Source organism: Schistocerca gregaria, chromosome 1, assembly GCF_023897955.1.
Source record: "Schistocerca gregaria isolate iqSchGreg1 chromosome 1, iqSchGreg1.2, whole genome shotgun sequence".
Lineage (NCBI taxonomy): Eukaryota > Metazoa > Arthropoda > Insecta > Orthoptera > Acrididae > Schistocerca > Schistocerca gregaria.
Genome location: NC_064920.1, coordinates 976,951,503 through 976,977,574, shown reverse-complemented (window position 1 = coordinate 976,977,574; position 26,072 = coordinate 976,951,503). Strand labels below are relative to the sequence as shown.

The window sequence follows — 26,072 nt, the reverse complement described above, 5'->3', positions numbered from 1 at the left end:
CGGATGAATCCAGGTTCTGTTTACAACATCATAGAGGTCGCATCCGTGTTTGGTGACATCGCGGTGAACGCACATTGGAAGCGTGTATTCGTCATCGCCATACTGGCGTATCACCCGGCGTGATGGTATGGGGTGCCATTGGTTACACGTCTCGGTCACCTCTAGTTCGCATTGACGGCACTTTTAACAGTGGACGTTACATTTCAGATGTGGCTGTACCCTTCATTCGATCCCTACGAACCCTACATTTCAACAGGATAATGCACGACCGCCTGTTGCAGGTCCTTGACGGGCCTTTCTGGATATAGAAAATGTTCGACTCCTGCCCCGGCGAGCACATTCTCCAGATCTCTCACCAATTGAAAACGTATGGTCAATGGTGGCCGAGCAACTGGCTCGTCACAATACGCCAGTCACTACTCTTGATGAACTGTGGTATCGTGCATGGGCAGCTGTACCTGTACACGCCACCCAAGCTCGCTCTGACTCAATGCCCAGGCGTATCAAGGCCGTTATTAGGCCAGAGGTGGTTGTTCTGGGTACTGATTTCTCAGGATCTATGCACCTAAACTGCGTGAAAATGTTATCACATGTCAGTTCCAGCATAATATATTTGTCCAATGAATACCCGTTTATCATCTGCATTTCTTCTTGGTGTAGCAATTTTAATGGCCAATAGTGTACGACCATTAACGAAACGATGGACACATTATCATGAAACTGATATACAAAGCTATACATGCTGCAAAAATGAAATTTCTTTACCGAATACTTTCCGTAAAATCATTGCAGGGCGTGCGCCTCGACTCTGTCATCGCCGACCGACCGAAAGGTGGTGAAAACTGTCGGCCTCTCCTTCCGAACAAGCAAATGAACTTCCCCATTCGCTTCGAACGAAAACTGGCCACTGCCCATCCGCCAGCGTATCCTGCGCGGACTCCAAAACCGAGTAGCCTATGTCGGGGAATTACTGCACTGCTGAAATCCTGCGGAATATACAAGGTGTTCAGCTTTGCTTCCGCCGTTTATTCCCCAACATTTTAGGCTTTAATGAAACAAATTGGTTACACATTTATCTTTCAAAGTATTTTCCATCGCTGGCCACTACTTTCGGGCAGTGTACGAATCCCACGTCGAAAAAATTGTTCATCTTTTGGAGCGATCCACGAATCGATCCAATTTGTTACTTCTTCATGAGATCGGAAGTGTTGGTCAGCCAGGCCATGCGCCATTGATCTAAACAGGTGCCAGTCAGAGGGAGCAATGTCTGGAGAATAAGGCGGGTGGAGTAGGACTTCCCACTTTAATGTTTCCAAGTAAATTTTGACCTCTTTTTGCAACGTGGGGTCACACGTGTTGTCATGCTGCAAAATCACTTTATCATGCCTCTCACTGTACTGCGGCCATTTGTCTTTTAATGCTCTGCTCTAATGCATTAATTGCGTTCGATAACGAGCACCTGTGATTGTTTCACTTGGTTTTAACACCTCATAGTACACGACGCCAAGCTGGTCGAACCAGATGCAGAGCATGATCTTGGAGTCGTGAATATTCGGTTTGGCTGCCGACGTGGAAGCATGGCCGGGATATCCTCATGATTTTTTGCGCTTAGGGTTGTCGTAAGGAACCCATTTTTCGTCCCCTGTCACAATGCGATGCAGAAATCCCTTCCGTTTTTGCCTCTGAAGCAACTGTTCACAAACACACAGACACCGTTCAACGTCTCTTGGTTTCAGCTCACAGGGGACCGAAGTTCCTTCTTTCCGAATCTTGCCCATAGCCTTGAGACGTTTTGAAATGGCTTGCTGTGTCACTCCCACTAATTGTGTCAATTCTTCTTGAGTTTGAAGCCGCGCTGGATTAGCCGAGCGGTCTTGGGCGGTGCAGTCATGGACTGTGGGGCGGGTCCCAGCGGAGGTTCGAGTCCTCCCTCGGGCATGGGTGTGTGGGTTTGTCCTTAGGATAATTTAGGTTAAGTCCCATAAGATTTCACACACATTTGAGTTAGAAGCGAGTCTTCACTCAGCAATGCCTCCAGTTCTGCATTTTCGAAAACATTCTCTTTTCACCACTATGCCGGTCGACGACGTTAAAATCACCGTTCTTGAAGCGTTGAAATCACTCACGACACGTTCTTTTACTAACAGTGTCCTCACCAAACGTATCCGAGAGTTTTCGATGAGTGTCAGCTGCTGTTTTCCTCATATTGAAGCAAAACAGTAATACCTCCCGCAAATGACGAGAACTAGGCTTGTAACCTGACATTTTCAATCAAGATCAACTTTAGGATCTGAGAGCATTCGATGAGTCTCAGCTGCTGTTTTCCTCATATTGAAGCAAAACAGTAATACCTCCCGCAAATGACGAGAATTAGGCTCGTAACCTGACATTTTCTATCAAGATCAACTTAAGGATCCAGACACAAATCGACTAATGTTTGAATGTTGACCGAAGTCCAAGCTAACTGCCTGACGTCTTCGATGTTTCTTTCGACCGCTGCTTACCGTTGTCGCCACCTATCGGCAAACAGCGGTAGCAAAGTTGTACACATTTTAACAGTGATGACTGAGAAAGATTAATACAGTTTGAACAGTCCTCCAGGTTTGAAACATTAAATACCGAGAAAATTCTGTGGTGGCATGGGAGAGTTTCATCGCATTATGTGCTTACTTTCCAAGTAAAGACTATATGGGCATTTTAAATTCCACAGCTACCTATGCTATTCCAGTACAATCACGTATCTCCCTCTAACATTTCATCATCACTGACTGAGGTAGGTTTGATAATGTTTGATGCATACGAAGCTCTGTTTTCCAAGAAATGTAAAAATATATGATTAATGATTACAGCCGAAGTCAGTCAAGCCATACAATACCGGCAAATAACGAAATGCAAATATCAGAAATGAACAGTCAGGTAATCTCAGTTGTGAGTAATCCATCTTTCTTTTGAAGCGTTCCTATGGATTTCATTACTCTTTGTATGAAATAGGCAATGTTAAACATTGACACACAGAAGTGTTTGTAAATTTTGGTATGATTGGAAAGGTTTCACTTGCCAACCATAGACGTCAGTACTTACGTTTTCGAAAGTATCGCAGCTCATTTGTGACACCTATATCTCTAATTTTTGAGTTAATTGCTGCTTGAATGGTCTCAGCATCCAGGACAGTGAAGTCAGCTCTGTTTTCTGACACTAATCTTAAACAATCCATTCTGAAAAAAGACGATGTCATACAGTCTCCGTTGCAGGCAACAATGCTTTTCAAATTTGATGCATTTATTAAATTTATGTGTACCTGCTGTTACCAAGCACACATTTTGCTTGGCTCTGGCCGTCTTCAAGAAGCTGACAGTATTTCTTTGCTCTTGTATCGCCGCCAGGTCCTTCCACCACACACATTCGATCTGAAACACAATGAAAGTGACACTTTAACCCACTGCTGCCACTATAATAATACATTTTAGGTTGCTACTCCTTCAGCCTCAAACATGAGTGCCGTAGGCTAGAGAAACGGCCAGAAGACGAGAATTAGACACGAGTAGCAATAATACGTTGCCTGATAATGAGTACGTGATGTGAACTAAAGCAGACTTTTTCTTTTTCATTACCGTAAACGGTGTGAATAGAAACAGCAGGGTGAATAGAAACAAAACCTCATATACACAATTACTTTGAATACTATAAAGTAATACTGGACATTAATTTTAACTATTATTGTTTTTGGGTTGGCAACACTTCAGAATTACAAGGAAATTATGTTTTGTTGCGTTGGCAACATTGTCTGTATCCATAGTTTTTAAGTTGTTTTCCTACCTACTTTGAACTTCTCTGGTAAGTAAACATGTATTCTTCGTATGACAGTTACTGGCATTGTAAGTACTAGGTATAACATCTACATAAAACAGTAAGGGCTGGATTTTGTTTCACTTTCAATGAAATCAGATCTGCGAATTTTCAAATTTTTTGGGTTATGTTTATAAACTTTGCGGAGTGTTTCTATCCACCCCACAATACCAAAATCTAAAAAAATCTATTAGTATGCCATATTAATACCATATAGTTTTCTAGTTATGTTACATGCACAACAAACATATTTCCCTTATTTCAGAGTTGCTGTTCAAATATACCACTGAAGTACAAACCTATCACAGGAGGTGGATACAAAAAACACAGACCTAATCGTATAAACAATGCCCTCTCTGACATCAAATCGGGAGTTTGTTTGCGGGAAGCAGCTGAAAAACATGTGATTCATTGTAGCGTACTATACAGACACCTAAAAAGAGGTGCCAACGTTAAACCTCGGGGTGGATAAACTGCCTTTTCTTTCCCTGGTCGTAATTTTGTGGAATCACTTATGAGGCGACACAAAGATCAATTAGCAGTGCGAATGTGCCAAAACCGTCGTGATGCGTGGAGTTATGAGCAGCCGCTCGCCCCGAAGTCCCTGTTTTCTCACTTCCCGTCTAACTGTCATAGTACTTGCAGTGGATCCTGATGCGGTTTGGAATTCGTGTGTGATGGTCTGGATAGATGCCTGCCTATTACACATTACGACCCGCTTCAACTGTCGGCAGTGACTGTTAGTCGGCAGACGAGGTCGGCCTGTGCACTTTTGTGCTGTACGTGACTCTTGTCTCTTCTCGTTTCCACTTCTCTTATCACATCGGAAAAAGTGGACCTAGGGATGTTTAGGAATGTGGAAATCTCGCGTACAGACGTGTGACTGAAGTCACACCCAATTACCTGACCACGTTCGAAGTCCGTGAGTTGCGCGGAGCGTCCCATTCTGCTCTCTCGCGATGTCTAATGACTACTGAGGTCGCTGAAGTGGAGTACCTGGCAGTAGGTGGTAGCACAATGCACTTAATATGAAAACGGAAGTTTTTGGGGGTGTCCAGATACTATTGATCACGTAGTATAGCGGTAGTATGAACGAAAGGGATATTTTTTTTATTGCCTAACTGGCATGGAATGAATGACATTTTAATAAAGTGGTTCATACGAATTTTTTTTACCATGTTCGCACCTACACGGTACGGATGTATTGAGATTATTCACGATTTCTTGAGGGATATTTGCCAGTCTTTATGCATAGCAACCTCTAGTGTTGTCTTAAGACATCCTAGTTATTCTTTCACCCTGTGTTACGTGATCAACAACTTCAGTACTCTAGTGATGAGCATAGTTATCCAGAGAGGAAATAACTGCTAATGATGCTGGTAGCATGTAGTAGAACGAAAGGTCGGAGGATCTTGCCTCCAAAGTACGCGTTTCCCTGCGCTAATTCCAAACCACATCACAGTCTGCTAACATGATTTTTGGATGTTTTGTGCACAGCTGTGTTGCTGCTCAGGTGATGTATCTCAAGGTAGTGTGACACGATCGCTTATGTCCACGATATGTATGAATGAACTGGTAAATTACATACACTACTGGCCATTAAAATTGCTACACCAAGAAGAAATGCAGATGATAAGTTTATGGGTATTCACAGGAGAAATATATTATACAGAACAGACATGTGATTGCATTTTCACGCAATTTGGGTGCATAGATCCTGAGAAATCAGTACCCAGAACAACCACCTCTGGACGTAATAGCGGCCTTGATACGACTGGGCATTGAGTCAAACAGAGCTTGGATGGCGTGTACAGGTACAGCTGCCCATGCAGCTTCAGCACGTCGTTGAGTACACCATCGCTGGCGCTCCTGTCTGTGATTTAGCGTCAAGGGTAATCGTAGACACGGTCTCCGAACTGATAGTCCATGCTGCTGCAAACGTCGTCGAACTGTTCGTGCAGATGGTTGTTGTCTTGCAAACGTCCCCTTCTGTTGACTCAGGGATCGAGACGTGGTTGCACGATCCGTTACAGCCATGCGGATAAGATGCTTGTCATCTCGACTGCTAGTGATACGAGACCGTTGGGATCCAGCACGGCGTTCAGTATTACCCTCCGGAACCCACCGATTCTATATTCTGCTAACAGTCATTGGATCTCGACCAACGCAAGCAGCAATGACGCGATACGATAAACCGCAATCGCGATAGGCTACAATTCGACCGTTATCAAAGTCGGAAACGTGATGGTACGCATTTCTCCTCCTTACACGACGCATCACAACAACGTTTCACCAGGCAACGCCGGTCAACTGCTGTTTGTGGATGAGAAATCGGTTGGAAACTTTCCTCATGTCAGCACGCTGCAGGTGTCGCCACCGGCGCCAACCTTGGGTGAATGCTCTGAAAAGCCAATCGTTTGCATATCACAGCATCTTCTTTCTGTCGGTTGAATTTCGCGTGTGTAGTATGTCATCTTCGTGGTGTAGCAATTTTAATCGCCAGTAGTGTACGTGTAGACAGTTTTAATACTGTGTTGTTGTTGTTGTCTTCAGTCCTGAGACTGGTTTGATGCAGCTCTCCATGCTACTCTATCCTGTGCAAGCTGCTTCATCTCCCAGTACCTACTGCAACCTACATCCTTCTGAATCTGCTTAGTGTACTTATCTCTCGGTCTCCCTCTACGATTTTTACCCTCCACGCTGCCCTCCAACGCTAAATTTGTGATACCTTGATGCCTCAAAACATGTCCTACCAACCGATCCCTTCTTCTAGTCAAGTTGTGCCACAAACATTTCTTCTCCCCAATCCTATTCAATACCTCCTCATTAGTTACGTGATCTATCCACCTTATCTTCAGTATTCTTCTGTAGCACCACATTTCGAAAGCTTCTATTCTCTTCTTGTCCAAACTAGTTATTGTCCATGTTTCACTTCCATACATGGCTACACTCCAAACAAATACTTTCAGAAACTTCCTGGTACATAAATCTATATTCGATGTTAACAAATTTCTCTTCTTCAGAAACGCTTTCCTTGCCATTGCCAGTCTACATTTTATATCCTCTCTACTTCGACCATCATCAGTTATTTTACTTCCTAAATAGCAAAACTCCTTTACTACTTGAAGTGTCTCATTTCCTAATCTAATTCCCTCAGCATCACCCGATTTAATTTGACTACATTCCATTATCCTCGTTTTGCCTTTGTTGATGTTCATCTTATATCCTCCTTTCAAGACACTGTACATTCCGTTCAACTGCTCTTCCAAGTCCTTTGCCGTCTCTGACAGAATTACAATGTCATCGGCGAACCTCAAAGTTTTTACTTCATCTCCATGAATTTTAATACCTACTCCAAATTTTTCTTTTGTTTCCTTTACTGCTTGCTCAATATACAGATTGAATAACATCGGGGAGAGGCTACAACCCTGTCTCACTCCTTTCCCAACCACTGCTTCCCTTTCATGCCCCTCGATTTTTATGACTGCCATCTGGTTTCTGTACAAATTGTAAATAACCTTTCGCTCCCTGTATTTTACCTCTGCCACCTTTAGAATTTGAAAATGAGTATTCCAGTCAACATTGTCAAAAGATTTCTCTAAGTCTACAAATGCTAGAAACGTAGGTTTGCCTTTTCTTAATCTTTCTTCTAAGATAAGTCGTAAGGTCAGTATTGCCTCACGTGTTCCAACATTTCGACGGAATCCAAACTGGTCCTCCCCGAGGTCCGCATCTACCAGTTTTTCCATTCGTCTGTAAAGAATTCGCGTTAGTATTTTGCAGCTGTGACTTATTAAACTGATAGTTCGGTAATTTTCACATCTGTCAGCACCTGCTTTCTTTGGGATTGGAATTATTATATTCTTCTTGAAGTCTGAGGGTATTTCGCCTGTCTCATACATCTTGCTCACCAGCTGGTAGAGTTTTGTCATGACTGGCTCTCCCAAGGCCGTCAGTAGTTCTAATGGAATGTTATCTACTCTGGGGGCCTTGTTTCGACTGAGGTCTTTCAGTGCTCTGTCAAACTCTTCACGCAGTATCGTATCTCCCATTTCGTCTTCATCTACATCCTCTTCCATTTCCATAATATTGTCCTCAAGTACATCACCCTTGTATAAACCTTCTATATACTCCTTCCACCTTTCTGCCTTCCCTTCTTTGCTTAGAACTGGGTTTCCATCTGAGCTCTTGATATTCATACACGTGGTTCTCTTCTCTCCAAAGGTCTCTTTAATTTTCCTGTAGGCAGTATCTATCTTACCCCTAGTGAGATAAGCTTCTACATCCTTACATTTGTCCTCTAGCCATCCCTGTTTAGCCATTTTGCACTTCCTGCCGATCTCATTTTTGAGACGTCTGTATTCCTTTTTGCCTGCTTCATTTACTGCATTTTTATATATTCTCCTTTCATCAATTAAATTCAATATTTCTTCTGTTACCCACGGATTTCTAGCAGCCCTCGTCTTTTTACCTACTTTATCCTCTGCTGCCTTCACTACTTCATCCCTCAGAGCTACCCATTCTTCTTCTACGGTATTTCTTTCCCCTATTCCTGTCAATTGTCCCCTTATGCTCTCCCTGAAACTCTGTACAACCTCTGGTTCTTTCAGTTTATCCAGGTCCCATCTCCTTAATTTCCCACATTTTTGTAGTTTCTTCAGTTTTAATCTACAGGTCATAACCAATAGATTGTGGTCCGGGTCCACATCTGCCCCTGGAAATGTCTTACAACTTAAAACCTGGTTCCTAAATCTCTGTCTTACCATTATATAATCTATTTGATACCTTTTAGTATCTCCAGGGTTCTTCCACGTATACAACCTTCTTTCATGATTCTTAAACCAAGTGTTAGCTATGATTAAGTTGTGCTCTGTGCAAAATTCTACTAGGCGGCTTCCTCTTTCATTTCTTAGCCCCAATCCATATTCACCTACTATGTTTCCTTCTCTCCCTTTTCCTACTGCCGAATTCCAGTCACCCATGACTATTAAATTTTCGTCTCCCTTCACTATCTGAACAATTTCTTTTATTTCATCGTACATTTCTTCAATTTCTTCATCATCTGCAGAGCTAGTTGGCATATAAACTTGTACTACTGTAGTAGGTGTGGGCTTCGTATCTATCTTGGCCACAATAATGCGTTCACTATGCTGTTTGTAGTAGCTTACCCGCATTCCTATTTTCCTATTAATTATTAAACCTACTCCTGCATTACCCCTATTTGATTTTGTGTTTATAACCCTGTAGTCACCTGACCAGAAGTCTTGTTCCTCCTGCCACCGAACTTCACTAATTCCCACTATATCTAACTTTCACCTATCCATTTCCCTTTTTAAATTTTCTAACCTACCTGCCCGATTAAGGGATCTGACATTCCACGCTCCGATCCGTAGAACGCCAGTTTTCTTTCTCCTGATAACGACATCCTCCTGAGTAGTCCCCGCCCGGAGATCCGAATGGGGGACTATTTTACCTCCGGAATATTTTACCCAAGAGGATGCCATCATCATTTAATCATACAGTAAAGCTGCATGTCCTCGGGAAAAATTACGGCTGTAGTTTCCCCTTGCTTTCAGCCGTTCGCAGTACCAGCACAGCAACGCCGTTTTGGTTAATGTTGCAAGGCCAGATCAGTCAATCATCCAGACTGTTGCCCCTGCAACTACTGAAAAGGCTGCTGCCCCTCTTCAGGAACCACACGTTTGTCTGGCCTCTCAACAGATACCCCTCCGTTGTGGTTGCACCTATGGTACGGCCATCTGTATCGCTGAGGCACGCAAGCCTCCCCACCAACGGCAAGGTCCATGGTTCATGGGGGGGGGGTTAATACTATATCTACGTAAATACTTTGCAAGCCGCTGTACACAGCACGTCAGAAGGGAAGTCGTACCAACATTAACGACCTTCTGTTCTATTCCATGAATAGACTGAACGAGGCAGAAATAAATGTTAATATGCCTCTGTACACTACCAAACCTCCAATGATCCCTACACGACATACACAATGAGAGAATTAGAACAACCCCACACTCTTTCTCCAATACCGATCGCGAAATTAATGGTTTTTGTAGGTACTAGTAAAAGAAAATAGGTTCAAATGTTTGATTACCTTAAAAATAAATTAATGTTTTAATTATTTGACTACAATTAGGCAAGCGAGAAACAGTTTGGGAAAGGCTTGAAATAATGCTTAACCCTTTCAGACCTGAATTTTTATTTATCTTAGGTGATTTTTTTAATGATTTTAGATTTAAGATTTACACCAAAAATTCGTAGTCGTTTTCAGAACATCCTTTAGACACTTCGCTTTTTATGGACTAAAATAAGTAATTACATAATATTCTCTATTGTAATAAATAATAAAAATATCGTTCAATAATTATCATGCAAAATAACAGTAACAGTATTCAACAGTTTAGGGAAAGATAGATCGCTACTAAGACACGTCAAATCGCAGAGAGGTACGATTAAAAGACACTAACATACAGCCTTCGTCAGTAAACACACACACACACACACACACACACACACACACACACACACACGACCGCCGCTGTATGGTTGTGGTCATGAGCTGCTGCACACTGTTACACTGACTTGCTTATATTTTCATAGTTATCCCCAAAAGCTGGCAGCAGTTGTGCATGATGAAATGGTTGAACGTTGAAAAATGTGTGCGTCAGGTTTCCACTGAGAAAAAAGTACTTCTGTTGCAGTAAGACACAGTAGAAGTTGATGCACACTATTATAACCAGAGTGTCTGAAAGAGTGAAAGATTGGAGGTCGCTGTCGCTAATTGCTCTCATTATGAAACACTGGATGAATATAGTGTGGGTAAGTTGCAGTCCATTATCAGCAAAAGCTAGTTTTTCAAGCGTCTCAGACATTATCATTAGACACCGCATTATATGCATTTGCATGTTGCGTATGAATTTGCGTATTTGGCTCCTTTTCACTGCTTATTTTAACAAAAAACGACAATGTATATTTTCGCTCTATGTTTGCAATATTTTAACAATTTAGACGGGCGATCTCTATCTCGATCTAGTTTTGATGTCTCACAGATTGACCGCGACCTAGAACAGCGTGCAATCTCTAACCGAGAGGCCACTACTTAACAAAATCATTACAGAAGAGGAACAGGAATAGGCGGGCAGAGTCAATGCTCCTGCGCCCGCGTCCCCGGTTAATCCACTCCTCTGTCTTACCGTAAAAGTCGGCAACAATTAAACTACGCTAGCTTTTATTCGTACATCCATTTTTTTCAGTTAAGCTTTCTATTTACTTGTATACAGTTGAGCGTGTAGTGTAGTGTGTAACGTATTGTGCGCCATGCCGCCCGAAAAAAGAAACGTCATTTCGTGGATAGCTGACCATCCTGGATAGGGTGACCAAACGTCCGGATTAATCCGGACATGTCCTCCTTTTTAGCTCTTTGTCCGGGGTCCGGGCGAATTTTTAAGTGTCCGGCTTTTTGGTTCAAATGGCTCTGAGCACTATGGGACTCAACTGCTGTGGTCATTAGTCCCCTAGAACTTAGAACTACTTAAACCTAACTAACCTAAGGACATCACAAACATCCATGCCCGAGGCAGGATTCGAACCTGCGACCGCAGCAGTCGCACGGTTCCGGACTGCGCGCCTAGAACCGCGAGACCACCGCGGCCGGCGTCCGGCTTTTTCGCAAAGTTGAGCGTAATACAGTTAAATTTACAATTCGTCATGTTCTATTGCTCTTTTCTTAAATACTTTAACTATTGGCACAGCCTTCGTGATAAACACGCACGAAAGCGGTGTTAGTAGGTGGCACCAGGATCGTCGATGTTATCGTTGTCTTCTTATAAGCGAATGCAAATATCGATTATTTAAAATTTTCGTTTCGTATCTTCGCTTTGTATTGGCTTGGCTTCCTGTAGCGCACGTGTGATTTGTGAGTGTAATTTTTAAACGAGTGAGTTACGTAAAATATTTGGCTATGCCTAAACGAAAGTTTACATTTTCTGATACCATTTCCTGCAAATATCCGGCTTTAAGAAAGGGAGAAATGAATTTGAAGCGAAATGTAAGATATGTTGAGCTGGTACGTACGTCTCAGTGGCCAATAAAGGTAAGAAATAACTCGACAGATTAACTGTCATGGTTTTATTTCATTGTTTCATACTCATTCGATTTATTTGTATTCGGAAGATGAAAGTGCAGTTTACCTGTCGTCAGTTGCTGCTTGAATTGTAGATTTTGGTAGAGGCGCGTCGAATGAAGGGAGATGAATGGTCTTACGTTTTTCGCTTTGTAAACAGTTCCGTGTTGTTGACATAACACAACAATTGACGCCACACTGTCACCACAATCAATGTTTTTATTTTTTTTATATTGCTCAGTTAACCACCACCTGACCACCAGAAACAATTAACTACTAGTTTTACCGGTAATTACCGGCAGTCACGTGACTTGTCCAAAACAAACGTGTGGCATCCACATCTGCAGTTGACCCGTTTGATGTGTCCTCTTTTTTTCTTATTTTGCCCTCCTTTTTGAAGCTGTTTGTCCTCCTTTCTAAACAATTGCATCTAATCACCCTAATCCTGGAACATTTACATATGACGGAATTGTTTTATATTGCAGAGTTTTCGAGAAATACGTTTCGTGCGAAATAAAGTTTCAAATAGACCAGCATGTGTAGACAAGTTTTCATACCTCAACGGTTTCTTGCGGAAATATTGCTTAAATCAAAATATACCAGAAGAATCAACATTGCGTAAAAATTACATACCGACGATTTACATAAATGTTCTGGAAGAAATACGCAATGAACTCAAGGACAGCATTATCTGAACCTTAGTTAACGAAACTACAGATACTTGTGGCCGTTACATTGTAGATTTAATTGCTGGTGCCTTAAAAGAAGAGACTTCTTCCTTTTGAGCAGCCTTCAAAGAACTTGAAAAAGTAAATCATTCTACGATCGCCAGATACAAAATGAGGGTATTACAAAAACATTTCCAGAATCTTCTGCAGATGAAATGATGTTTGTGTTTATTTCAGATGCTGCTCCCTATATGAGAAAAGCAGGAAAAGCCCTGCGAGGATTTTGTCCCAATTTGATTCATGTGACGTGCTGCGCTCGCGGAGTGCATCGCCTTGCTGAAGAAGTACGTGCCACGTTTGTGAATGTAAATAAACTGATTCCATTCACAAAGGAAGTGATTCTAAAGGCTCCTGCTCGCATCAAGACCTGCAAAGAAAAATTACCAGAAGTGCCTTTAGCTCATGAACCAGCGATAACTCGTTGAGGTACGTGGGTCGAAGCTGTATTGTTTTACAATGAACATTTCGAGGCCATTCGAAAGCTAGTAAACGACTTCGATAGTGCACAGGCTTTGGCATTTTGCCAGTGCAAGGAAGCTATTAATGACTCCGGTATTAAAAAAGACTTTGCTGTGATTAGCACTAATTTTTTCCATGCACCTGCACATATTAAAAAGCTTGAAACTCAAGGTTGGTGTTGAATGAATACATTCAGTTAATGAATAAAATTACTATAGTGAACTCCTCATTGCCGGAGGTATCCCCAAGGAAACTTAAAGAAAAGTATGTAAACATTTGAAACAATAACCCAAGCTTTGAACCTTTATACCAAATTATTAGTTTTCGGAATGGGATGGGTGAACTTTTACCAAAAACAATCAGTGTCAACATAGCACCCAAATTCAAATACTGCCCAGTTACCTCAGCTGCTGTAGAACGGTCCTTTTCTGCTTATAAAAATGTTCTGAGGGATCGAAAACACAATCTTACTGCCAAACATTTAGAACAGTACTTGGTCGTCTATGTTTACAATAGTAGAAAAATGTAAAATTAATTGTAAGTAATGCTTTGGTCCAACAGTATTAATTAAAAGTTAATGCTGTTCAAAAAAATTATGATTGTATGTTGTTTTCCAAATAAAATATTACGGTGTTCTTGAGCGTGCCCCTCTACGTGCGATATATCTCGAAGTTGTCCTATACATATCGAGTGTTTCGCTGCGACTCACAAGCATCGCTTCCGATTGTTGCCGACAACAATAGCAAAGAAGTAATATTCCTGAAACAGGGTTTGCGACCCCATTTTGCAAATTTTTAGAAAATGATCCCAGAAAGACCCCCTTCCTAACATCTACCAGAAAGTATTCAGAAAATGATATCAGCGTTCTACATGTACCGATTTTTCGCTTGGCCGACGCTCTTTCCTCGTGTTTGATATGCACAGGTTCGACTTTGAGATATAATGCAAGCAGTAACTACCATGTTTTTTTATTATTTGATCTTGGACATTTATTTTTGCATGCATATTTTAAGGTTTTTAATCTCTAGACGTCATATTTCCTAAACTGGGTCGTATAATGACATAATTTTGCAGGTACAGTCAATGATGTATGTAGACACTGTCTGAAAAGTGTGTTACGAATAGAGTTTGTAGTAAAGGAGTAATGAATTATACGTCATGCCTGATAGTCAAGTTTCCCTGCTCGCCATTTTTAGCAAAAGCTGGCTTTCACGCACCTAAATATTTATGATGAAGTATCTCCTGAACTATATAACATATGATGATATAATCGCACTGCAGGAGGTACTTGAGGATGAACATTCCGCCTCGAAGCTGATATTCAGCGACGATACAACCTTTCATTTACCAGGAAAAGTTAATCGAAACAGAGAGAGAGTGTGGGCCCCAGAAAATCCTCACGAAATTGTGATGCAAGAACCAATTCGCGGAAGGTTAATGTTTTCTGTGCAACTTCACAAGCGAAGCTTTATGGGCCGCTTTTCTTCTGTGAGAAGATTTAGAGAGGTATCTCCTACGTTGATACGTAGCAGTTATGGTTGTCGTCATTCCCAGGTCTGACTACAGAATTTCATCTTCCAAAAATACGGGCCATTCCCTTATTGGAGTATCGATTTTCACCGCTACCTAAGCCATGAACTTGAGCATCGCTAGATTGGGCGTATGGTGAAGATGTGTGTCTGTTCCCTCGGCCCCAAATGTCGTTTGACCTAACGCCTTGTGAATTTTTCCTTTGGGTATGTATTACGGACCGTGTGTACGTACCCACACACCCAAGAACACTGGAACAGCTCAGAGCTGGCATCAATGTTGCTGCGATGATAATTGACTGGGTGTTACTACCCAAGGTCCGGCGCAAACTTGATTGCCGACTGGACATGTGTCGTGTGACCAGGGGGGCATTCACAGAACATTTTGTAGAGTACAAAATGCAAACTTGGCGAGTTTACGATTCTATTCATCTATCGCTTACATTTGAATATGTAATACTTTGGAAAATACAGAGCTCTGAAAACGAATGAATCATTTGTAGTAGCTACATATATTGCTTCACAGATCGCTAAGTTTGCCCCCTTCTTTCAACCAGGCATTATACACCGAAGATCCCTCGGAAAAGCTGTACCCTGTAGTTGGAAGAAAGCACCAGTCATTTTCATCTACAAAAAGGATAGCAAAAGTGATCAAAAAACTATCGTCCAAAATTATGAAATCCATCTGTTTCAGGATCTCACACTCATGCTCATAAATTAAGGATAATACTGATACATCGTGAAACAACGCTCTGGTGGGCGGTTTGCGAGTTTAAATCACTTCGGTGTATGACCATGCGGTGCATTTGACCTGCGGTCGTCGCATGGTGGCGCTGGCAGCAGTTCAAATACTAAGAAGTATGTTGGTGCATGTCAGAGTGCAGTGCAGAGTAAGTGTGCAGACGTTTTCATACGTGCTAATGGTGACTGTGTGTTGAAAATGGCTCAAAGAACACATATTGATGACGTCATGAGGGGAAGAAAACTAGAGTGACTGGAGGCTGGTCAAACACAGCAGGCCGTAGCACGGGCCCTCCGTGTGCCACAAAGTGTGATCTCACGATTATGGCAACGATTCCAGCAGACAGGAAACGTGTCCAGGTGCTATAGTACGGGACGTCCTCAGTGTACAATACCACAAGAACGATATCTCACCATCAATGCTCGTAGACGGCCACGGAGTACTGCAGGTAGCCTTGCTCGGGACCTTACCACAGTCACTGGAACGGTTCTCTCCAGACACATAGCCTACAGACGACTGAGCAGACATGGTTTATTCGCCCGGAGACCTTCAAGGTGGATTCCACTTACCCCTGGTCACAGGAGAGCCCCTAAAGCCTGGTGTCAAGAACACAGTACATGGCCATTGAAATAGTGGTCCCACGTTATGTTCACGGACGAGTTCAGGTATAGTCTGAACAGTGATTCTCGCCTGGTTTTCATCTGGCGTGAACAAGGAGCCAGATACCAACACCTTAATGTCCTTGAAAGGGACCTGTGTGGAGATCATGGTTTGATGGTGTGGGGTGGGCTTATTATTCGTGCACGTACACCTCTGCTTGCCTTTGAAAGAGAAACTGTAACAGGTGAGGTGTATCGGGACGTCAGAAACTGTTAAATAGGCAACTGGCAACTGGTGGCGTGTACCATCTGAGGCTGAGTTCACATTGGTACTGGTAACGGTCGCCAGACGTCGTCGCTATAGAGGTCGCCCGGTGACATCCGCCGACAGCTTGGTCGCAGTGCGTCCGATCTCTTCCGTCAGTTTATGGCGGGATAGGTTGGGTAGCTCAGTTATTGGAGGAACCAGACAAGCTCCACGAATATATTACATCAAGAGAGACACGTTCTGTTAAGTACTCGGGATGATTCGTGGTGATACTGAAGAGCACAACTTAAAATACATTGTCACTTAACCTGAAATGTCTGCCATTCAGCACACGTGTGAGAGACAGACATGAATTTTAGAATAAGATATTCTGACAACCTTAAGCACTGAAAAGTGGAAACACCTAGGCCTTTGCCACATCTGCAAACCACCTCATAACGGAATCACCATCTTACTGGCGTAAAAATAAACATCTAATGCCCAACAACCACAAAAAAAACGGCTCTGAGCACTATGGGACTTAACATCTATGGTCATCAGTCCCCTAGAACTTAAAACTACTTAAACCTAACTAACCTAAGGACATCACACAACGCCCAGCCATCACGAGGCAGAGAAAATCCCTGACCCCGCCGGGAATCGAACCCGGGCGTTGGAAGCGAGAACGCTACTGCACGACCACGAGATGCGGGCCCAACAACCACAACCTAAAAAGATCTACAGTAGGTTTAAGTAAGATACGTCATCCTTCTAATTTTATCCCGATATGATATTGCCCATTCTCGATGTCATGAACTCTTCCTTTCCTGCGCTATGCTTAGCAGTTTCTCACAGTCCATCTTTCGTATGCGATAATGTCGGGCAATGCGATCGAAGAGAACAAAAGGATCTGAATTTCACCGATCGTCGTTCGAAGGGTGGAGGACCGGGCGATAAGATCCGCTGCAGTGTGGCCGCACACGTACTGACGTACTGATTTGTGAAGATCGGTGATGTCGGTCATCGGCAGAATCCACCGATGCCACTGTGACAGCAGCCGTTGCCTTTCAGTGATGTATAAAGTCTGAGCTCAAACGTAACGAGGAATCTCAAATAGAATGACCTACTCCATGCCAACCAGAACTGATTCCGAAAAAAATCGGAAGTGGGAAACCTACCTCGCATTTTTCTGAAGCAACACCCTGAAACCTACGGGTCAAGGCAGTCGGTCAGTCTGATACAGTACTTCCACAAAGCGTTTGACAGTACCACAACTACGCTTATTATTGAAAGTACGATCGTATGGGATATCAAGCCTAATTTGTGACTTGATTGAAGCTTTAATAGTAGGGAGGACGTCAAAAGATGTAAAGTGACTTCCAGGAAAGTGTTTAGGGATCCTCACTCTTCGTGTTTTGTATTAATGACCTGAGAGACAATGTTAATGGTAACTTCAGATTTTTCGCAGCATTCAGTCAAGTCAAAAACTTGCTTCCAATACTCACAAAGGAAAAATTTTGCACTTCAAAAAGCGAAAAAAGTAGTACTCTATGACTACAATATCAATGAGTCACAAATGAAATCTGTCAGCTAATACAAATACCTGGGTGTAGCAATGTGCAGGGATATGGAATGGAAAGGTTACATAGGCACAGTTGTATGCAAAGCAGGTAGCAGACTTCGGTTCTGTAATGACCCAGGATAGTATCCTCGGCAGACGCCAAAAATTCGTCCAGGTTCGACCTTAGCAGCTCCCAGAAGGTGAACTGCCTAAGTCAATGACCAGTAGACTGCCAGCTAGGGGGAAATGCTGAGCGAGTTGCGGCAAACACGGAAGCTGTCGCAACAGGGGGAGGGGGAATGACCGAGTGCCCAGGTTTGCGAGCGAAGCACAATGACATCATGGAAGCCGAGACATATCGTTATTCGACTGACAAAGCAGAGTTTCGTAAGAAAGACAACACTAGGTACAGCGCAACTTTAAGTATTCAGGATTCGGGCTGGCGGAAAAGAGCCTCTGAAAGGTGAAGTTGTGGAAGTCCGAAGTCACTAGGAGAGCTGATAGCGAAGGAAAAACCAGAGCCGCTCGCTGTAATCGAGAGGTTCTAGGAGCTTCAATCTGGAACCGCGCTGCTGCTACGGTCGCCGGTTTGAATCCTGCCTCAGGCATGGGTGTGTGTGATGTCCTTAGGTTAGTTCGGTTTAAGTAGTTCTAAGTCTAGGGGACTGCTGATCTCAGATGTTAAGTCCCATAGTGCTTAGAACCATCTGAATCATTTGATTTGTAAAACCAGGACACGATATCACAGCCATCCCCACCGCCACAAACAGCACTGGAAGCGCCAATGTAAATATCCCACTCTTGTTAACAAATGGATGATTGCTGAGTGATGAGTGCTGACTGCTGACTGCCCAATGCATAGTCTCAGCCCTTGTGCCAGTTGCAGCTACCCAGTGAGAGGGGAGGCTACAGAGGTCGACTCTTGGCACAGCTAGCTGTCTCCGTTCGTCTACAGAACCACGAGTCTGGCTGGAAAGACGCTGCAGCCGCACCGCCAACTTCTGAGGCTACACTTATGGGTCGTGGAGGCCACGATCACCAAGCAGGTCTGATGGAGGCTGAACTGCATGATCTGGCCGCCGTCCATCATCCGTTTTCGAGTAGGAGGGCGCTGTTACTACTAGTCCTGTTCCAATGGCAGACACGGGCGATGCTGGCTCCTGTTTCCTAAATGGGGGGGGAGAGTTGAGTCCTGCGAGCCAGCGAGTACTTCAGAAGATGGACCTGGGGTGCAAATCTTCAACGTCCACGAGAGCACTTTGCAGGCTCATGCAAAAAATGAAGGCCGCTGGAATCGGCGGGTAAACGGCCCCGCCGTGACGTTGCAGCTGCCACCTGAAGCTTCATAGTGCTGGCGATACTTCGAGATGGGCTCACTCCTGCTTTCTACTGCCGACGAGGTGTTTCTACTGCTGAAGAGGCGCTAATTTACGAGCCTGGTTGTGGCATAGTGCTTTGGAAGACAAACTTTATTTCTGCCTAATAAATGTGTTATTGACAATAATGTTTTCTTGGTGCTCTCGAGCATAATTAGGACCTCAACGCTGTCTCCTGATGACTGTGGAAATATGGGACTGGACCCCTATAGTTCTTTGCTAGAATACTAGCGAAATGCATTCAGTCGCTGGCCGGAGTGGCCGTGCGGTTCTGGGCGCTACAGTCTGGAGCCGAGCGACCACTACGGTCGCAGGTTTCGAATCCTGCCTCGGGCATGGATGTGTGTGATGTCCTTAGGTTAGTTAGGTTTAATTAGTTCTAAGTTCTAGACGACTGATGACTTCAGAAGTTAAGTCGCATAGTGCTCAGAGCCATTTTGCATACAGTCTACAAAGGACATTGCTTACAAAACTGTCCGTGATCTATGCTGGAATATTGCTGAAGTTCGTGTGGCCTGACAGAGGCGATACTGAACTTATACAAAGAAGGGCAGCACGAATTGTGACACATTTGTTTGACCCATGGGAAAACATCATGGGGGTGCTAAAAAACCGGTCTGGCAGATGCTTGAGGATAGTCACGAACTTACACTGTTTCAAGAAGCAGTATCAAGTGAAGATCGTAAGAATGTGATACAAGTCCGATATATTGCTCCAATGGGTTCGCGAATACAAGGGTAGATTAACTGAAGTGCACATCAGTGCGTTTAAGCAATCATCCCATGCTCCACATGTAAATGAAATTGGAAAAAGCCCTACTAAGTAGTACAATGGAAGTTACTCTCTGTCATGGTGTTCACAGTGGTTTCTACATCTACGTCTCAATATGTACTCATCAAGCCACCGTACGGTGAGTGTTGCAGGGTACCCTGTACCATTACTAGTTGTTTTCCTGAGGGTAAAACCACTGTCTCTATGCTTCTGTATGAGTTCTAATTTCTCGTAGCTTATCTTCGTGCTATTTACGCGAAATGTATGTTGGTGGCAATAGGATTGTTCTGCAGTCGGCTGCAAATGCCTGTTCTTTAAATTTTCTCAATAGTGTTTCTCGAAAAGAATCTCGCCTTCCCTCCAGGGATTCCATTTGAGTTCCCGAATCATCTCCAACAACTTGTGTTTCTCGAACCTACTGATCACAGATCTAGCAGTCCGCCTCTGAATTGCTTCGATGTCTTCCTTCAATCCCATCTGGTACAGATCCCAAATACTCGAGCAGTATTCGAGAATAGGTCGCAACAGCGTCCTACATGCGGAGAACTACTGTTTTCTAAAATTCTACGAATAAAGAGAAGTCGACCATTCGCCTTCCCTGTCACAATTCTCAGATGCTCGTTCCATTTCATATCGCTTTGCAGAGTTACACCCGAATGTTTAAACGACTTGACTGTCACGCAAGGCACTCGTAGCACCGTATACTAATCTCACAGGTTTGTTCTTTCTACTCATCTGTATTGCCTTGCATTTTTCTACTTGTAGAACTAGCTTCCATTCATCACACTAAAGAGAAGAAGACACCTTCTATCATCAATCACTCACCTTCGACACCTTCCCGTACGCCACAGCATCATCAAACAACCACAGAATGCTGCCCAGATCATTTATGTACATACAAAACAATAGCTTATCAAAACTAGACATGATTTCCTTATTGGGATTGCACCGATCGTTCTTTTAATAAAATTATGGCATTTTAGTCTTTGATCGCTATTTTTTTTTTCAATGACCGGTTTCAGGCTAGCTGTCCATCTTCAGATCCGTCAGATAAAGTTAAAAATATATACTTACTGACAGAACTATCTTAGTTTACAAAAGAAGTTTTGGAATGTATTAAATAACAACATACCATATATTACAGTCACACAGTAACCTGTCAGTACAGAACTATTGGTTCGCTGTCATAACTAAAGTAATTTTTAATCTGTTAAAACCGTATATCACAGTTTGAAGAAACCTGACCGGTAAAAGTAAAAAGTGCCATCCATCTGTAAGTATTGTGCATATATACTTAGATGTTATTTTTTCACCATACATATTAATGTGCGAATATACTTTATAATAAGACAATTTTTAAAGAAATAACATATGAGTAATCTTTTTTGAGTGGATCATGAACTGAAATAATTTACACAAATTTAAAAATTTGTAAAGAAACTTAAAAATATAATTAAAACATATACATATTCTTTCGAAAAAGCGCGTTTCCTCTTCTTTGTATTGGTTGGTGGTGGAGAGGATTTCCCTATGTCAGAACGTATACAGCGCCACGCTAATTCCTCTTCCGCCGCGATACAGGGAACATTGCAGTCATATCAGTCTGACAGCATTTGAAGCGCATGTAAAGGATGTTGTTGTTGTTGTCTTCAGTCCTGAGACTGGTTTGATGCAGCTCTCCATGCTACCCTATCCCGTGCAAGCTGCTTTATCTCCCAGCACCTACTGCAACCTACATATTTCTGAATCTGCTTAGTGTATTCATCTCTTGGTCTCCCTCTACGATTTTTACCCTCCACTCTGCCCTCCAATACTAAATTGGTGATCCCTTGATGCCTCAGAACATGTCCTACCAACCGATCCCTTCTTCTGGTCAAGTTGTGCCACAAACTTCTCTTCTCCCCAATCCTATTCAATACTTCATCATTAGTTATGTGATCTACCCATCAAATCTTCAGCATTCTTCTGTAGCACCACATTTCGAAAGCTTCTATTCTCTTCTTGTCCAAACTATTTATCGTCTCTCTACTTCGACCATCATCAGTTATTTTGCTCCTCAAATAGCAAAACTCCTTTACTACTTTAAGTGTCTCATTTCCTAATCTAATTCCCTCAGCATCGCCCGACTTAATTCGACTACATTCCATTATTCTCGTTTTGCTTTTGTTGACGTTCATCTTATATCCTCGTTTCAAGACACTGTCCATTCCGTTCAACTGCTCTTCCAAGTCCTTTGCTGTCTCTGACAGAATTACAATGTCATCATTGTCATTGTAATTTTTTCTCCATGGATTTTAATACCTACTCCGAATTTTTCTTTTGTTTCCTTTACTGCTTGCTCAATATACAGATTGAATAACATCGAGTAGAGGCTGCAACCCTGTCTTACTCCCTTCCCAACCACTACTTCCCTTTCATGTCCCTCGACTCTTATAACTGCCATCTGGTTTCTGTACAAATTATAAATAGCCTTTCGCTCCCTGTATTTTACCCCTGCCACCTTTAAAATTTGAAAGAGAGTATTCCAGTCAACATTGTCAAAAGCTTTCTCTAAGTCTACAAATGCTAGAAACGTAGGTTTGCCTTTCCTTAATCTTTCTTCTAAGATAATTCGTAAGGTCAGTATTGCCTCACGTGTTCCAGTATTTCTACGGAATCCAAACTGCTCTTCCCCTAGGTCGGCTTCTACTAGTTTTTCCATTCGTCTGTAAAGAATTCGTGTTAGTATTTTGCAGCTGTGGCTTATAAAACTGATAGTTCGGTAATTTTCACATCTGTCAGCACCTGCTTTCTTTGGGATTGGAATTATTATATTCTTCTTGAAGTCTGAGGGTATTTCGCCTGTCTCATGCATCTTGCTCACCAGCTGGTATAGTTTTGTCATGACTGGCTCTCCCAAGGCCGTCAGTAGTTCCAATGGAATGTTGTCTACTCCGGGGGCCTTGTTTCGACTGAGGTCTTTCAGTGCTCTGTCATACTCTTCACGCAGTATCGTATCTCCCATTTCATCTTCATCTACATCCTCTTCCATTTCCATAATATTGTCCTCAAGTACATCGCCCTTGTATAGACCCTCTATATACTCCTTCCACCTTTCTGCTTTCCCTTCTTTGCTTAGAACTGGGTTTCCATCTGAGCTCTTGATATTCATACAAGCGGTTCTCTTTTCTACAAAGGTCTCTTTAATTTTCCTGTAGGCAGTATCTATCTTACCTCTAGTGAGATAAGCCTCTACATCCTTACATTTGTCCTCTAGCCATCCCTGCTTAGCCATTTTGCACTTCCTGTCGATCTCATTTTTGAGACGTTTATTCCTTTTTCCCTGCTTCATTTACTGCATTTTTATATTTTCTCCTTTCATCAGTTAAATTCAATATTTCTTCTGTTACCCGAGGATTTCTACTAGCCCTCATCTTTTTACATACTTGATCCTCTGCTGCCTTCGCTACGTCATCCCTCAAAGCTACCCATTCTTCTTCTACTGTATTTCTTTTCCCCATTTCTGTCAATTGTTCCCTTAAGCTCTCCCTGAAACTCTGTACATCCTCTGGTTCTTTCAGTTTATCCAGGTCCCATCTCCTTAAATTCCCACCTTTTTGCAGTTTCTTCAGTTTTAATCTACAGGTCATAACCAATAGATTGTGGTCAGAGTCCACATCTGCCCCTGGAAATGTCTTACAATTTAAAACCTGGTTCCTAAATCTCTGTCTTACCATTATATAATCTATTTGATACCTTTTAGTATCTCCAGGGTTCTTCCACGTATACAACCTTCTTACATGATTCTTAAACCAAGTGTTAGCTATGATTAAGTTGTGCTCTGTGCAAAATTCTACTAGGCGGCTTCCTCTTTCATTTCTTAGCCCCAATCCATATTCACCTACTACGTTTCCTTCTCTCCCTTTTCCTACTCTAGAATTCCAGTCACCCATGACTATTAAATTTTCGTCTCCCTTCACTATCTGAATAATTTCTTTTATTTCATTATACATTTCTTCAATTTCTTCGTCATCTGCAGAGCCAGTTGGCATATTAACTTGTACTACTGTAGTAGGTGTGGGCTTCGTATCTATCTTGGCCACAATAATGCGTTCACTATGCTGTTTGTAGTAGCTTACCCGCATTCCTATTTTCCTATTCATTATTAAACCTACTCCTGCATTACCCCTATTTGATTTTGTGTTTATAACCCTTTAGTCACCTGACCAGAAGTCTTGTTCCTCCTGCCACCGAACTTCACTAATTCCCACTATATCTAACTTTCACCTATCCATTTCCCTTTTTAAATTTTCTAACCTACCTGCCCGATTAAGGGATCTGACATTCCACGCTCCGATCGGTAGAACGTCAGTTTTCTTTCTCCTGATAACGGCATCCTCTTGAGTAGTCCCCGCCCGGAGATCCAAATGGGGGACTATTTTACCTCCGGAATATTTTACCCAAGAGGACGCCATCATCATTTAATCATACAGTAAAGCTGCATGTCCTCGGGAAAAATTACGGCTGTAGTTTCCCCTTGCTTTCAGCCGTTCGCAGTACCAGCACAGCAACGCCGTTTTGGTTAATGTTGCAAGGCCAGATCAGTCAATCATCCAGACTGTTGCCCCTGCAACTACTGAAAAGGCTGCTGCCCCTCTTCAGGAACCACACGTTTGTCTGGCCTCTCAACAGATACCCCTCCGTTGTGGTTGCACCTACGGTACGGCCATCTGTATCGCTGAGGCACGCAAGCCTCCCCACCAACGGCAAGGTCCATGGTTCATGGGGGGGGGTTAATACTATATCTACGTAAATACTTTGCAAGCCGCTGTACACAGCACGTCAGAAGGGAAGTCGTACCAACATTAACGACCTTCTGTTCTATTCCATGAATAGACTGAACGAGGCAGAAATAAATGTTAATATGCCTCTGTACACTACCAAACCTCCAATGATCCCTACACGACATACACAATGAGAGAATTAGAACAACCCCACACTCTTTCTCCAATACCGATCGCGAAATTAATGGTTTTTGTAGGTACTAGTAAAAGAAAATAGGTTCAAATGTTTGATTACCTTAAAAATAAATTAATGTTTTAATTATTTGACTACAATTAGGCAAGCGAGAAACAGTTTGGGAAAGGCTTGAAATAATGCTTAACCCTTTCAGACCTGAATTTTTATTTATCTTAGGTGATTTTTTTAATGATTTTAGATTTAAGATTTACACCAAAAATTCGTAGTCGTTTTCAGAACATCCTTTAGACACTTCGCTTTTTATGGACTAAAATAAGTAATTACATAATATTCTCTATTGTAATAAATAATAAAAATATCGTTCAATAATTATCATGCAAAATAACAGTAACAGTATTCAACAGTTTAGGGAAAGATAGATCGCTACTAAGACACGTCAAATCGCAGAGAGGTACGATTAAAAGACACTAACATACAGCCTTCGTCAGTAAACACACACACACACACACACACACACACACACACACACACACGACCGCCGCTGTATGGTTGTGGTCATGAGCTGCTGCACACTGTTACACTGACTTGCTTATATTTTCATAGTTATCCCCAAAAGCTGGCAGCAGTTGTGCATGATGAAATGGTTGAACGTTGAAAAATGTGTGCGTCAGGTTTCCACTGAGAAAAAAGTACTTCTGTTGCAGTAAGACACAGTAGAAGTTGATGCACACTATTATAACCAGAGTGTCTGAAAGAGTGAAAGATTGGAGGTCGCTGTCGCTAATTGCTCTCATTATGAAACACTGGATGAATATAGTGTGGGTAAGTTGCAGTCCATTATCAGCAAAAGCTAGTTTTTCAAGCGTCTCAGACATTATCATTAGACACCGCATTATATGCATTTGCATGTTGCGTATGAATTTGCGTATTTGGCTCCTTTTCACTGCTTATTTTAACAAAAAACGACAATGTATATTTTCGCTCTATGTTTGCAATATTTTAACAATTTAGACGGGCGATCTCTATCTCGATCTAGTTTTGATGTCTCACAGATTGACCGCGACCTAGAACAGCGTGCAATCTCTAACCGAGAGGCCACTACTTAACAAAATCATTAC

The 26,072-nt window shown here is 42.4% G+C and overlaps 1 protein-coding gene across 1 annotated transcript in view; it reads right to left on the bottom strand.

Annotated features, from left to right (window-relative positions):
- The window catches only part of LOC126277284 (transferrin), a 219,079-nt gene that overhangs the window by 48,386 nt on the left and 144,621 nt on the right, over positions 1-26,072 (bottom strand). The window contains exons 2-3 of the mRNA XM_049977346.1: positions 3,299-3,407; positions 3,082-3,215 (exon numbers count right to left, since the gene is read on the bottom strand). Of these exons, the coding sequence (XP_049833303.1) occupies positions 3,082-3,215; positions 3,299-3,407 (243 nt within the window). The remainder of the gene's footprint in view (positions 1-3,081; positions 3,216-3,298; positions 3,408-26,072) is intronic.